The sequence below is a fragment of the Delphinus delphis genome, chromosome 8, assembly GCF_949987515.2.
Source record: "Delphinus delphis chromosome 8, mDelDel1.2, whole genome shotgun sequence".
NCBI classification, from domain to species: Eukaryota; Metazoa; Chordata; class Mammalia; order Artiodactyla; family Delphinidae; genus Delphinus; species Delphinus delphis.
The window spans coordinates 19,883,953-19,897,000 of NC_082690.1; the positions used below are offsets into that span (position 1 = coordinate 19,883,953).

The following is a 13,048-nucleotide window of genomic DNA, read 5'->3' on the forward strand; positions in this document are numbered from 1 at the left end:
CAGGAATCTGGCTTAGGACAGGGCTGGACTGGGATGGGCCCTTCCATTTACTTCATCTGCGTTCTCAGAAAGCTGAGGGTGCGAGTGGGGGCTCTGGAGTCAGACACAGCTTCCCCAACAGGGAGCTGGAGGATGAGGGATCCGTATCCATGGGGGGCTGGGAGGACAGGAGTCAACCGGGGCCCGGGCAGCCAGGAGCTGGGGGAGGGGCTGAGAGCCCTGAGGCTCCTGAAGACCATGACGGGGCACCCAGGTGTGGTGGAGCGGAAGAAAGCCACAGATGAACTGAGCGACGGGAAGGGCGGGAGAACCCCTCCCGGCCCAGGCTGCCCCCAGCAAGCTACAGCTGCCGTCGTCTGTGTCAGCCAGTGAGCCCGCCCAGCCCCAGCATCTGCAGGCCCCCTTCCTGCACCCCCGGCCCACCCATCCCTCAGCCCCCACCTCCCGAGGGGTCAGTGAGAGCACGGCAGGCAGAGGTGGTTTGGCTCTGACTGGAGGAGCCCTCCCCTCTTCCTAGTCTCCATTTCCAGACACAAAAGGAGGATCTGGGGGGAGGGAAGAGAAGAACATCCCCCCATCCGAGCTGAACAAAAGCCCCTCCACCTCCATCCAAGAAGAGCAGGCCAAGCTCCAGCCGGGAAAGGAGGGATGGAGGCCCAAGGGGAGGGGCTCAGCCAGGCACCCAGGTCACCTGGAGCCCCAGAGAGACCCCAGGGCCCGACAGCTCCCAGGTTTCCTTCTCCTTCTCTCTCTCTTTTTTCTTTGTTGTTTCTCGTTTATTTGTTTTTTGTTGTGTTTTCCTCACGGTCCTCCTGGACGTCATCCCGCTCCGTCTCTACTCCTCTCGTCCCCCGCCGCCCCCGCCGCAGGCGCCTCACACATAGCACAGGTAGAGGTAAGTCTTCTCTATCCTCCAGTCGGGCGGGATCTCCTCGGGCTTGTGGCCCTTCATGTGCTTCTGCATGGAGGACAGGCTGGGGCAGTACTCCGTGCAGATGGTGCACTGGTAGGGCGACGCGCCGTTGTGCGTCCGCAGGTGCTTGATCATGGCCGAGTAGTCCCGGGAACGCTGGTGGCACAGCTTGCACTCAAAGGGCTTCTCACCTGTGGGGGGGGGCAGGAGAAGGCCAGGACGGGGGGGGGGGCTGTGACATGGGCCCCAGGGACGTTCTGCACCCTCAGCGCCCCCCCGGGCTTGCTGGACACTCCCATCCCTCTAGGTCAGCACTCTCCAGGGCAATGGACGCCCCACCCAGCGTGGCAGCCGCGAGTCGCTTCTGGCTCCTGAGTGCCACTGGGAACTACACTCTTTTTTTTCTTTTTCTTTTTTAATTGAAGTATAGTTGATTTACAATGGTGTGTTAGTTTCCAACGGATTACATTCTCAATCTTGTTCACTGTAACTAATGTAAATAGCTAGTGGCCACGATGTAGGCCAGCTCCAGCCCCTGGACCTATTCTTAACTCTCTCGGGGGCACGGACTCTCCCCTTCCTAAGAAAGGAAAGGAGGTCTAGAAAAGGGCCCGCGAGGCCTCTCAAATGCTTAGGGATGGCTCTTCAGCACACAGTTCCTTCCAGGGGAGCAAGGGGATGGAGTCCTTACAGGGCTACAGATGGTGGGGAACAGAGGTGGAGTAAAACCGAGGGGACCCCATCCTGCAAACGTGCTAAACCTGGGAATGGCTACTTCTCTAAGGCTCTAGAGCCTGCCCTGGACCCTGCCTTCCCCTCTGGGGCCGGAATGGGGGAGGGACAGAGAACCTGGGAGTACATGGCCACACCCAAGCTGCAACCGGCCCACCCTCTGTTCCAGTCCCCTGGAGCTGAGCAGAGGATGTGAGGGAACCTTGCTCTGATACAGTAATTAACTGGCCAGCCTTCTTGCTATTGATACTCCTCTGTGCAGAGGGCCCTGCAAAATAATGAAGTAATGAACAGCCAAAGTGATCTAACTATCGACCAGCTATTTACAATAGTCAGCGCCAGCGCACTTAATGATACACCTGCCGGGACACGTCTCCCACAAGGGGCTCTGGGAAATCCTGGGGGTCACTCTAGTTGTCAGCAACGAGCACCCCATCCTCTCCTTGAGGCCCAAAGCAGAGCTATGACAACATGTATCCTCTGCTTACTGCTCCCTCTGTCCACCTCCCCTCCCGGGAAAACACACTCTCTCCCCTGGGCCAGCAGGACCTATCTGATCACCTCTCCCCATTCCTCTGCTCAGGCAGCTGTTTCCCCTGATCAGGGGAGCCTTCCTACTTTGCCACATTCCACTACCTTCCACTATGTCTCACCCTCACAGGAAGTCCTTCTATCTACCCCCCAACTGGCAGTGTACTGTAAATGGTGAACAACTGGCTCTCCAAAAGCCCTGATTTGGTAGCATTTGCTGATGGCCATGTTGTGACCCCTCCCACTGTAGCCAATTTTAAGCGACCAAGGTGGTGACACAGAACACGCGGCTGGAAAGAGATGTGCACGATGGCTTTCCCAGGCAGGCTTGGGCCGGCTCCAGCATCCACGGCCCCCAGCTCTGGCAACTCTGGATATCGGGACCACTTCCACCTGTTCTGTCCTCAGGCCCCAACAAAACAGTTGCTCACATTTCTTTTATGTAAAAAGGAACATGAAGGCCCTTTGAAATGGTAAAATATTAACCATGTAGAGGGGTTAGTAAATCCAACTGCTTCTCTCATCGTTGAACCGAACTCAATCGAACCTACAATTTTTCCCAACCCTCATCATAACCTAACTTAATGTCGCCTAGTTCTTCCTGTAACCCTCAAGTCACGTGAAATCACCTTAGCCTTCACTTTCAGCTAATCAGGCCAGCTGACCCCCAATTCAGGATTCAGGAATGGATATCCTCTGTGAGCTCTTGGTATGGCCGCCTGGAAGGCTAGTCTGGGCTCCTGGAAAGAGCGCTGTGATCGATTAGCAAGGTTGGCCTCACCCTCGCAGGGAGGAAGTGGCACTCAGGTCACCGTAGTAACACTTAGCAGAAGCTGTTCCACTCTTCGGTTCAGCCTGGGACCATGGGCACCCGGGCTTCTCTGCAGACCCACCTGCCCCTGCCCACTCCCCGCCCGGAGCCAGCTGTGTGTCCTCAGTACCTGTGTGCACTCGATAGTGTGTCTCCAGCTGGTGCTTGAGGCTGAACTTCTTGCCGCAGCCGTTGCACTCGTAGGGTTTCTCGCCCGTGTGGATGCGCTTGTGGCTCTTGAGTGTGCTCTCGTCCCGGAAGCAGCTGCCACAGAACTCACACTCGTACGGGTGGTCACCTGTGGGGACAAGGGGCTGGATCAGGCCCCCGCCTCCCCCGGCCCCCTCTTTAGGGGACAGTAGGGCAGGTTCAGTGTGCCGGGAGGATGAGGCTGCCTAGAGTCGCCACCTCCAGAGATGACTGAGGGACCCTCCACCCCCTGCCAGCCCCTTAGCATCAACAGGGAGCACGCCTGTGCACACGTGTCCGTACTTTACCGTGGCCCAGTGGCCATCCACGCCTCAAGGGCCAGTCTCGGGAAAAGAGAGCCCGTTTGGTTCAGGGATGAACAGAGCCACCAGAAAGCAGGTCCCCTGAGGGCAGAGCAGACCCAGGGGCTTCGAGACCCTTCCCCCAGCTTCCTTTCCTCTAGGTCAGGGGCAAAAGCCATTCCAGCCTGACTCCCCTACCCTCAAAAAAATCCCTCCAATGTTCTCACTGTCCCCCAAATTCCTTCTGCTCTTGCCCTCCTCCACAGGCTTATGCAACCGTTTTTTTCTGCGTGATTTCCTCTTCTCTCCTTGGCGAACTCCTAGTCACGCATCCAAGTCCAGCTCATGTGTCACCATGGTTTGGAAGTTTCCCTTTAGCGCTACCCCCACTGTCCCCTGCTCAGGCAAATTGAGTCACTTTCTCCTCTGTCCCCAGAGAGAAGAAATGTCCAGCATTTTGTCCTTTTAGCAGTAGTAGTACAATTTTTATGGTACTTTCTAATTAAAATGGCCCACATTTGTTGAATGCTCACTACTGTGCTAAGAACTTCACGTGGATCAATCATATCACGTAATCATCACAACAACCTTACAAGGAAGACAGTATCATTCTCATTTTACAGAAGAGAAAAATGAGATGTTTAGAGATGCTTAAACATGGTCCCTGAGGTCAAAGAGCTAATAAAGAGCTGAGCTGGGATTCAGATCTGGTTCCAGAATCTGGACACTGGACTGCTAACTGACAGGCTGTGTTGCATCTGCTGTGACGCCCACCGTGCCCACAGACTACGAGCACCGTGAGGACAAGAAGGGAAGCTTGTTCATCCCTGTAGCCTCAGCACGCAACACAGAGTAAACCCTAAGCAGACGCTCGGGAAATGTCAGTATATGAAACTCGGGGAGAACTGCCTTTCCCCGGCCTGGAATCCATGCCCAGCAGCCTCCTTTCTGAGGATGGGGTGCGGGGATTAACCATCTTTCCCTTTGTACCCGAAGTGGGGGCTTTGTGGGGATGAAAGGTGAAGACTTCAGCTACTTATTTATTACAGGAGTGAAGGCACAGACAATAAAGACAGATTGATCACCCCAGACTTTGTTCATGAATATTTAAATATCGCTGATTCGTCTTGTCACTGTAATTACAATTTCTCTGGGCTGCACCTCCACCAGCCATCGTTTATGGTAAAGAATGGCCCACTGTATTTCACTTGTCCCTCTGCAGATGCGCGGGGCTGCCAACCGTGTAATGTCCTCTGCATTTCATACATTTTCTTCAGCCGCTGAAGGTTTAAGTCATCCACAATGACCTACGTTTTTTCATTATCCCCATGTCAAACTGCGCTCGTGCCTGGGCATAAATTGTCCTTCTCGTTATAGACTTGCATGCCTGCGCCTTCACTTCCTCTTTCAAATGATATTTTACTCTCTTCTCTCTCTCCCCTCCTCAGGCTGCTAACGAAACCTCCCCCTTCTCGAACGCAAGCCCCTGCACCCTCACCCATTCTCATCTCTTCTGATGGCTCTGAAGGGTTTTTAAGGCTCTGTGGGGAGAGGACGCTGCGGTCTGCTCCCTGGCGGGCTCTCTCACGGGTGGAAGGTTTGCAAGATGCTCTGAGGGTGTAGACGGGTGGGTGGGAGCGCTTCCATCGGAGGGGTAGGATGCAAGAAGCTCAAAGAGCAAAGGCACTCTAGGGGGCCCTGCCCTGGGCTCAGAGGAGAGCCTCCACGTGCAGATCTGGGGATGAGCGGATTCCTGAGTTCCAGGCACCTGCCCGCGCCCTCGCTGCTGGGGCTGTGCAGACTGGCCCGTCCCCAGCCGCCAGCCCCATCCAGCCCCAGGGAAGGAGAGGCCCATGCAGACCCTGCTCCTAATTAGCTGTGTGTCTAACAGAGGGAGGGTTGGTCTGTGCACGCCTGGGCCTGTGTGCCACTCTCTCTGTGTGTAGACGTCTGCACACACAGCCCTGTCTGACATCCGACTCCCCTCCTTACTGAATCGGCAACGATTACAACTTTAATCAAGAATTCGGTACCCTCATTAAGATATAAATAAATAAATAAAGCAAGGGCCACGTGAGACTTCAGAGGAGCCGGTAATGAAAACGTACATCGGCAACCACACGGTGGGTTGGGGGGTGGGCACCGCTGTCTGTCTGTGCCTTTCCCCTCCAGAGGGGGGCCCTAAGAGTTTAAAAAACAAAAGGTTAAGGCAGAGAGGTTGGTTTGATCAGATTTTTATGAATTTAATGATGAAGTGGATCACATGTGACATGAGTTTAAATATGAAATGTCTCGAGTCAGCCCAGGGAAAGGAATAAAAAGTTAGGGGGGGAGAAAAAAAAGACACCAACACATACACACACACACACACACACACACACACACACACACACACACACACACACACACACACACACACACACACACACGGATTTTGAAACATGGCAAGCACCTGGCCTAAAATCCTCACCCCATGTCAGTGTTGCCATAATGTACACAAAACTGGCTGCAGGATTCAAAATCCAATTTGTGGTGGGTTGATTAACTCTGTGGCCTTTTTAATGAGCTTGACATTAAGTACAGGACAAACGAGACTAATGAGAGCCCCCCTCGGGCTTGCCCAGTGCACCTGTGACCCCAGCGGTCTGTCCTCACCTGGTGGCCTCCCTGGCACTGTGGCCAAGCCCAGTGTCATCCTTCCCACCCCAGCCCCATCCTGTCGGCTACTCAGCTCCCCCACTCAGCACAGCGGAGAGTTTATTAGACGATGCGCCATGTGAATCAGGGATCCATCAATGCCGAGAGCGCGGCTGGACTAACCTACCCAACACAGCTGCTGATGCTCAACGCCCGGCCGCAGCAGCAAGTGGGCCAAGAACAAGGGAATATTAATGAGGCATCGTGCGGGGTGTGCTCAGCCTGGGCGGGGCTGTGCGCACAGGGCCTCACTGGTGTGAAATCCATGGGTGTTGGAGTAGGCAGCACACGTGCTCCATGTTTCCTAGGTCAAAAGCAAGTACTTCTCCTAAACGATGTCTGGAAATACTCCCTCCCCATGGATCTGAGCCATGACTGACACAGGGGCCGGGGGCATTTTGATATCTGAGCTCTCAGGAGCTAGGGTGGGCAGGGCAGGGCGTATCCTGGGTGGACTTAGCAGGACTGGGGTCGTTCCAGTCACATGAATCCGACTGATGGGGCCCAGCAGAGTGCTCAGAAGTGGCTGAAAGGTAACTGGCCACCTTTGATAAGGCTGAACTTGGGGGCCCAGTGGGGGAGGTGTTGACAGGAAGGTGCATGTATTGGGTTGGCCAAAAAGTTCGTTCGCGTTTTTTCTGTAACATCTTGCCGAAAACCCGAGTGAACTTTTTGGCCAACCCGATACCTGCAGGGGATGCTTATGCGGTCACTACAGAGAAAGCCCTTGTCAGCATCCCTTCCTCCTCTGCCCTTCTTGTCAGGCCTTCCCCTCGGAGACCTCCCCTTGTCCGAAGCCAGCAAATCTAACAAGTTCTAAGCAAATCTGGTGATGCTAAGGCAATGTGCTCCCCTGCACGGGACAGCATCCGGAAGCAGGAGTCCAGGCAGGCTCCTTGGCGAGGATGCCTACTGCGGGCAGGCCAGGCCAGCTCGGTCCCTGATAAACAAAGCCCCTCCCGTATTCAGCAGAGCCTGCCACTGAATCCCAGAGCATGATAAGAACCCAAGAGTGAGGAAAGGGTCCTGCCGATGCTGTCATGAGGCACACAGAGTTTTTTATACCCTCTCCAGAAGACATGAGAACATACCCTGTTACGTACTCAGAAAGAGAGTCTGCCTCTCTGTCTCCCTGGCTCCATCACCCACCTCTCACCCCAAAAGCAGGACAGAACACACACAAGCAAAGACACATGCAGACTCAGAAACAGGCAATCCTTTATCCATGTACAGCCAGAGAAAGGAAGGCTTTCAAGTCACCCATGACCTTGCTAGAGGGTCAGGGGCCGCTGCAAGGAAGCAAATGCCTCCTGGCCCTCAGGACCAAGTATCCCAGCCCAGACCCCTTGACTCACAACTACTCTCCTCCCCCAGCACCTCCACCTGGCTAAGCAGGGATGTTTCATGGCTCACTGTTTATACGACCTCACTGTCTCCCCTAAACAGGGCTAAGGCCCAAGTATAGAACGTGTGCTTCTGTTACTGGGGAATAAGCAGGACCACTTCTGCCACGTTCCCTTGAGAGCCCAAGGCCGACCTCAGGAGTGTGTGTGCACAGTGTGTGTGTGTGGAGGGGGCCAGCAGTGGGAGGGGGAAAGGCAGAGACAGAGACCAAGAAGGCAGGTTTTTCTCAAAATTCGTCTTGGGTCCACCTGCATCAGCATTCCTGGGGAATATCTACTAATAATGTTGAGTCTCGGATGCCACCTGTCGCCACTGAATGGAAGTTTCTGAGCATGGGACCCAGGAGCCTGCATTTCTAATGAGCACCCTCTCTGCCGGGCACAGAGATGTTGAGAACCAAAGGTGCCCAGGGTGGGACAGGATAAGAACCGTCCACGTTGACCTGCACCTCGGAGTCCCCTGCATGCCCGACGCTTGAGCAGAGGAGGGCTGAGGGCACCCCCGCCAGATGTGTTTGGAGGGAAATGCAGACAGTGGTTCCCAGAGACCCTGCCCTGCCCGTCCCCGGCCTGGCCTACCTGTGTGTGAGCGCAGGTGGCGTTTGAGGGCTGTGTGGCTGGGGAAGGTACGGTTGCACTCGCTGCAGATGTAGCTGCGCACGCCCGCGTGGACCTCCATGTGCTGCTGGAGCGCACTCTGCGCCTGGAAACGCTTCCCGCACAGCAGACAGAAGACAGCCATGTCCGTGCCTGCAGGACACAGCGGGGGAAAGCCTCAGGGCTGGACACAGGCCTTCTTCACCCAGCTAGGCTGGAGCCAGAGCCAGCGGCAGGTCAGCACCCCGGGCAAACCCAGAGGTGGTGCAGGCCACGCGATGCTGCTGGAGCCCCCGCTGTGCGGCTCCAACGGTGGACAGAATCCACTTACTTCCTGCCCTCATGGAACCTAAAGTCTAGTGGGAGAAAGACATTAATCAAACACATCAGAGCAGCAAATGAGTCTGCAATCGTATGGAGGTCTGTGTCAAAGGCAGGGTACCAAGAAGGCATCTATCAAAGGGACTTTCAGAGCCTGGCACAGGAGGCGGGGCATCAGGCCGGCCTCTGTGAGGAATCACAATAATGGAGATGACACATGCCAGCCGTAGTTCAAGTGTAACTTAAAAATCCCATCTCCAAAAGGCGGGTTCTGCATCCTCACCCTTCAGGTAAGCAGAAGGAGGCACAGAGAGGCTGAGTTACTTGTCCGAAGTAGCACAGAGCTCACAAGCAAACAGGGCTGGGATTCAAGCCCAGGCAACCTGGATTTGATCCGCTCCTAACGCGAGCTACAGACCCAATTCTCTTAACCACGTCTCCATTCATCAATGCGTACATCTTAAGGGTCCATTCACTCAACAAATATTATTTTAGTATCTTCTATAAGGAGGACTCTCTCCTTTGGCCCTGGGGATGTAGCCACGGAAAACCGTACCAAGTGCCTGCCCTCATCACAGATGTTACCCAGCACACTGGGCCATGAGGAGAGCATTCCAAGAAGATGGAATAGTATCTTTGAACTGGAGAAAAACGTGACGGGTCAGAGGATAAGACAGAACAGGTCACCTGAGGAGGCAGAAAGTAGAGCAGAGGTCAAAGAAGTAGGCAGGGCCAGCTTGTACGGGGTCTTGAAAACCATGTTAAGATCTTTAGGCTTCATCCCAAGACCAACGGACAACTGTCAAGGGATTTTAAGCTAATGAGGGACGTGAGATTTTCATTTAACTCTGTCTGGTCGTTCCCTGCGCTGATCAGAAGCACGCGTAGGTACCCCATGGTACCCTACAAAGGCAGGCTGCCATTTTCTGTCTGTTATCAACCCCCTTCCTGATGCTGCTCTGGGACCATGGCCTTACGGGGTTCAGCACCACAGAAGGAAACATCTAAACCTTCCAAGGACTCACCAGTAGCTCCTTGTCTACCGTTTTGGATTCCATTTCCCTAAGCGTGTCAGCCCCCTGCCCCGGGAGGCTCCCCATCCGCTCGTCTCTCTTTGCCGGCATCTGGGCATTATCACCTGTGGTCAGCCCAGCGCTGCCTCCCCCGTGTAGAGGACACAAGCAAGAAAGGGGGGCAGGCCCAGTGCCTGGCAGCCCAGAGTGGAAGGTGGAGCAGAGCTTTGGCTGTGGCAAGTCGTGGGCTGCTCAATGTGGCATCAGGGAGCTCCCGGCGGAAAGAGGGTGACAAGAAGGACAGCACAGAGCGCCTGTGGCCTCCGGGGTCCATCAACAGAGATAGCAAATGGAAGGCCCGTTCTGGACAACTCAGGCCCATTCATGGCTGGGTTTGCAATGAATGGACTGGCAGGAAGGCAAAGACGGCCTCTCATTCTCCCCAGCCCCCCACCCCTCACAGCACCTTCAGCCATGCTCATCACACCTGCAGACAGACATCGCCTGCATCCAGGCCCAGGGAAGGCTGAGCAGGGGATGTGGAATATCAGCAAGGGCACAAATTTGCTCCTGGACTCAAAGAGCAGACGGGAAGGGGAATACTACAGGCCGTGTGCTAGGTGCTCTATCTGTTGTCATCTCGTTTAAAACGTGCAAGGCAGGATTCTCGTGCCCCTTTGTACAAATGGGAAAACAGAGTGATTAAGTAACTTGCCTAAGGTCACACAGTTAGAAAGAAGCAGAGCTGGGATTGTTAAATGCTTCAGTATGTCTGATTTCGGAAATCACAGGGCTGGGCTCATGTCTCCCTCTGGATCTGCCACCCGTCTGCATGGGCTTCTCTGGGAAGAGGCACAATAATGACACCAGCGAGGCAGCTCCAACCCAGCTGGTTCAGGAGCCCCAGTGCATGCAGGGCCCACCCTAGCAGCAGCTGGAGAACCTGGGCCAGGAGGCGTGCGGTGGAAGCCGAGTCACAAGGCAAAGTTCTCTGAAGCCTTCCTACTCCACTGGGCGCCAGCAAGACCTCTGCAAGGTACTCGGGTGCGGGCCCCACTTGACTGAGGGGGCGCACTGATGGGAGCGGTCTGCCCAGCAGAAGCAGACGACGGCTGACAGTGGGTCCTCAAAGCCCAGTCGGGCCTGGCCAGCCTGCCCCAGAATGGCGTCCATCTGCAGCATGTCCTGTGACGTGGCACGTTGTGGCTGCTTCATCCTGAGGGCCCCCAGCACCAGCCCCCTCTCTGGCCCTAACCTCACCCCACAGAGAGTCCTGATGAAGCCAGACATCAAACATCTGCCTTTTATCAGTAAGACGGAGCAGGCTTCCTGGGCAAACCACGCCCTTTAAGAGCCCAGGTTTCTCCTTATGCATCCTCCGAAGTCCTCAGTGTGGAAGGAATCTGCGTCAGAGGGAACATGAATGACATTCCCAGGAGGACACCCGAGCCTAGAAAGCCAGGCCCAGGGACTTCCCTGGTGGTCCAGTGGTTAGGACTCCATGCTTCCAATGCAGGGGGTGCGGGTTCAATCCCTGGTTGGGGGATTAAGATTCCCACATGCCTTGTGGGAAGGATGGAAGGGAGGGAGGGAAGGAAGAAGGGAGGAGAGAAAGAAAGAAGGAAGGAAGGAAGGAAAGAAAGAAGAAAGGAAGGGTGGAAGGAAGGACGGGAAGAAAGAAAGGAAGGAAGGAAGGAAGGAATGAAGGAAGGAAGGAAGGAAGAAAAGAAAGAAGGAGGGAAGGCAAGGAAAGGGAAGGGAAGGAAGAAAGAAAGGAGGAAAGAAGGAAGGAAAGGAGGGAAGGAGGGAAGGAAGGAAAGAAAGAAAAAGAGAGAGAGAGATAAAGAAAGAAAAAGGAAATTGCATATACATCTTTTTAAAAAAGCCAGGCCCAGAGGAGCTCTGAGGGTCAGTACCACTGCAGGGCAGACTGAGAACCCTGCAACCTCACCCCTTCCCGTCTTCCCAGGGCCCCAGAGCTGCCCCACTATGTGGTCTCTTCTTCTCAGGAATGGCTGAACCCATTTCGTGTCCATTCAGCTGACTCGGTGAATATCACCTAGCGTAGGCACTGTGCTAGGTGACAGGAGGGATGCTGAGATCAACCAGAGAAATAGGGTCCCAGATTAGTGGGGGACACAGACAAGCCAACGACCAGCCAGAGGATAAGACAGGCTAATGCCAAGAGGGCTTCGGAGAATCTGAGTTAGGTTTTAAGAAATGAAGTGGACTGAGAAGCCAAGGACAAGAATGGGGCACGGGAGCCAGGCTAGAAACCCCACAAGCAAATTTCAGAGCAGGCAGGGGCAGAGGACAGACCCTGAGGATGAAAATGAGCAGGGAAGGTTATGGGGGTTTGGATGGCAGAGGGCCGCATCACCTGGTGGGACAGATTAGATTTCATTCCACAGGCAATGCAGTACCACGAAAAGAGGGGGTCGGGTGCTAGCCTGATCCAACCAGTATGTGAGGGCAATGCCCCTGGGGGCTGCAAGGGCACCAACAGCAGTGGCAAGTGGCTGAAAGCAGGGAGGAACATGACGGACTTCTGTGCTACCACTGGAGGAGAGTCGGGACCAGTCTAGGGTAGGGGCTGGGAGGACAGGAGGAGGACTGGAGAAGTGGAATCCAGGGCAGTGGCAAGACAGGACCCTCAGCCTGGGCTCGAGTCAGGAAGCGTGATGCATTTGAAGTCCTGGACGCCAGCTCTGTACCTTGGTGACAAGTTTAAAGTTATGCAGTGACCACCTGCAAAGGAAATGCTACAGTGTCCCTACAGTGGTCTCTCTCCCCTTCCTGGGACATCCCACAGGGCACAGGGGCTCTCCCTGGCCACCGAGACACTGCCCCAGGCTCAGACATAAAGAGACGGGGGCTCTGAGACCCCACATCCACTCTCCATTCTTCTGTTTGGAGACCAGCAGCTGAGAAGGTGGAAAAATATTTTTAAAGGAAAAAGGAAAGAGCGGGGGGAGACACAAGAAAAGCTATTGGTGCATGCAAGTTAAGAATCTAGAGACGAGATTTGAGTTATTAAACAATTTGCCGTAGTTTCTGCCTAGCTGATTGTTCGCATGTGTGATGAGTCAGGGCAGATTCTATTACACTGGGAGATTAAGCAAATAAATGCTAGCTTTTGGAAACACATTAAAATGTGGGGCTATGGAAATAAAATTATCTAGAAAATTGTATTAGCAATTCATTAGCTGCAGTGAGATGTTCGGCGAGGCAAGGGGGTCCGGCAGTGTTAGTGCTCTGCTTCCTTCAATGCCTGAGCCCCTGAGATGCTCACTGCTCCTTCCTCTGCTGTGGGGAGACCTCATGCCTGATACCAGTGGGGAGAGGGAAGGAGCCTCCACCGGTTGCAAAAGACATTCAGAAATCAGATGGTCAACATGCCACAAGGGAGACCAAAGAAGCACATGTGTCCTGGCTCTGCCACTTACTTGCCTTGTGACCAGGGCAAGTTGCTGAACTTCTCTGGGCCAGAATTTGTCCGTCGTTTGACACATTGCTTGTGGTTGTTGAGAGCATCCAAT

General features: G+C 54.4%; 1 protein-coding gene across 3 annotated transcripts in view; it reads right to left on the reverse strand.

Annotated features, from left to right (window-relative positions):
* Window positions 1-449: 449 nt before the first annotated feature.
* Window positions 450-13,048, reverse strand: part of ZBTB16 (zinc finger and BTB domain containing 16) — a 192,894-nt gene continuing 180,295 nt past the window's right edge. For all 3 annotated transcript variants that reach the window (XM_060017932.1, XM_060017931.1, XM_060017930.1), the window contains exons 5-7: window positions 8,158-8,328; window positions 3,118-3,285; window positions 450-1,104 (exon numbers count right to left, since the gene is read on the reverse strand). In XM_060017932.1, coding sequence (XP_059873915.1) covers window positions 875-1,104; window positions 3,118-3,285; window positions 8,158-8,328 — 569 coding nt within the window. In that variant the 3' untranslated portion in view covers window positions 450-874. The remainder of the gene's footprint in view (window positions 1,105-3,117; window positions 3,286-8,157; window positions 8,329-13,048) is intronic.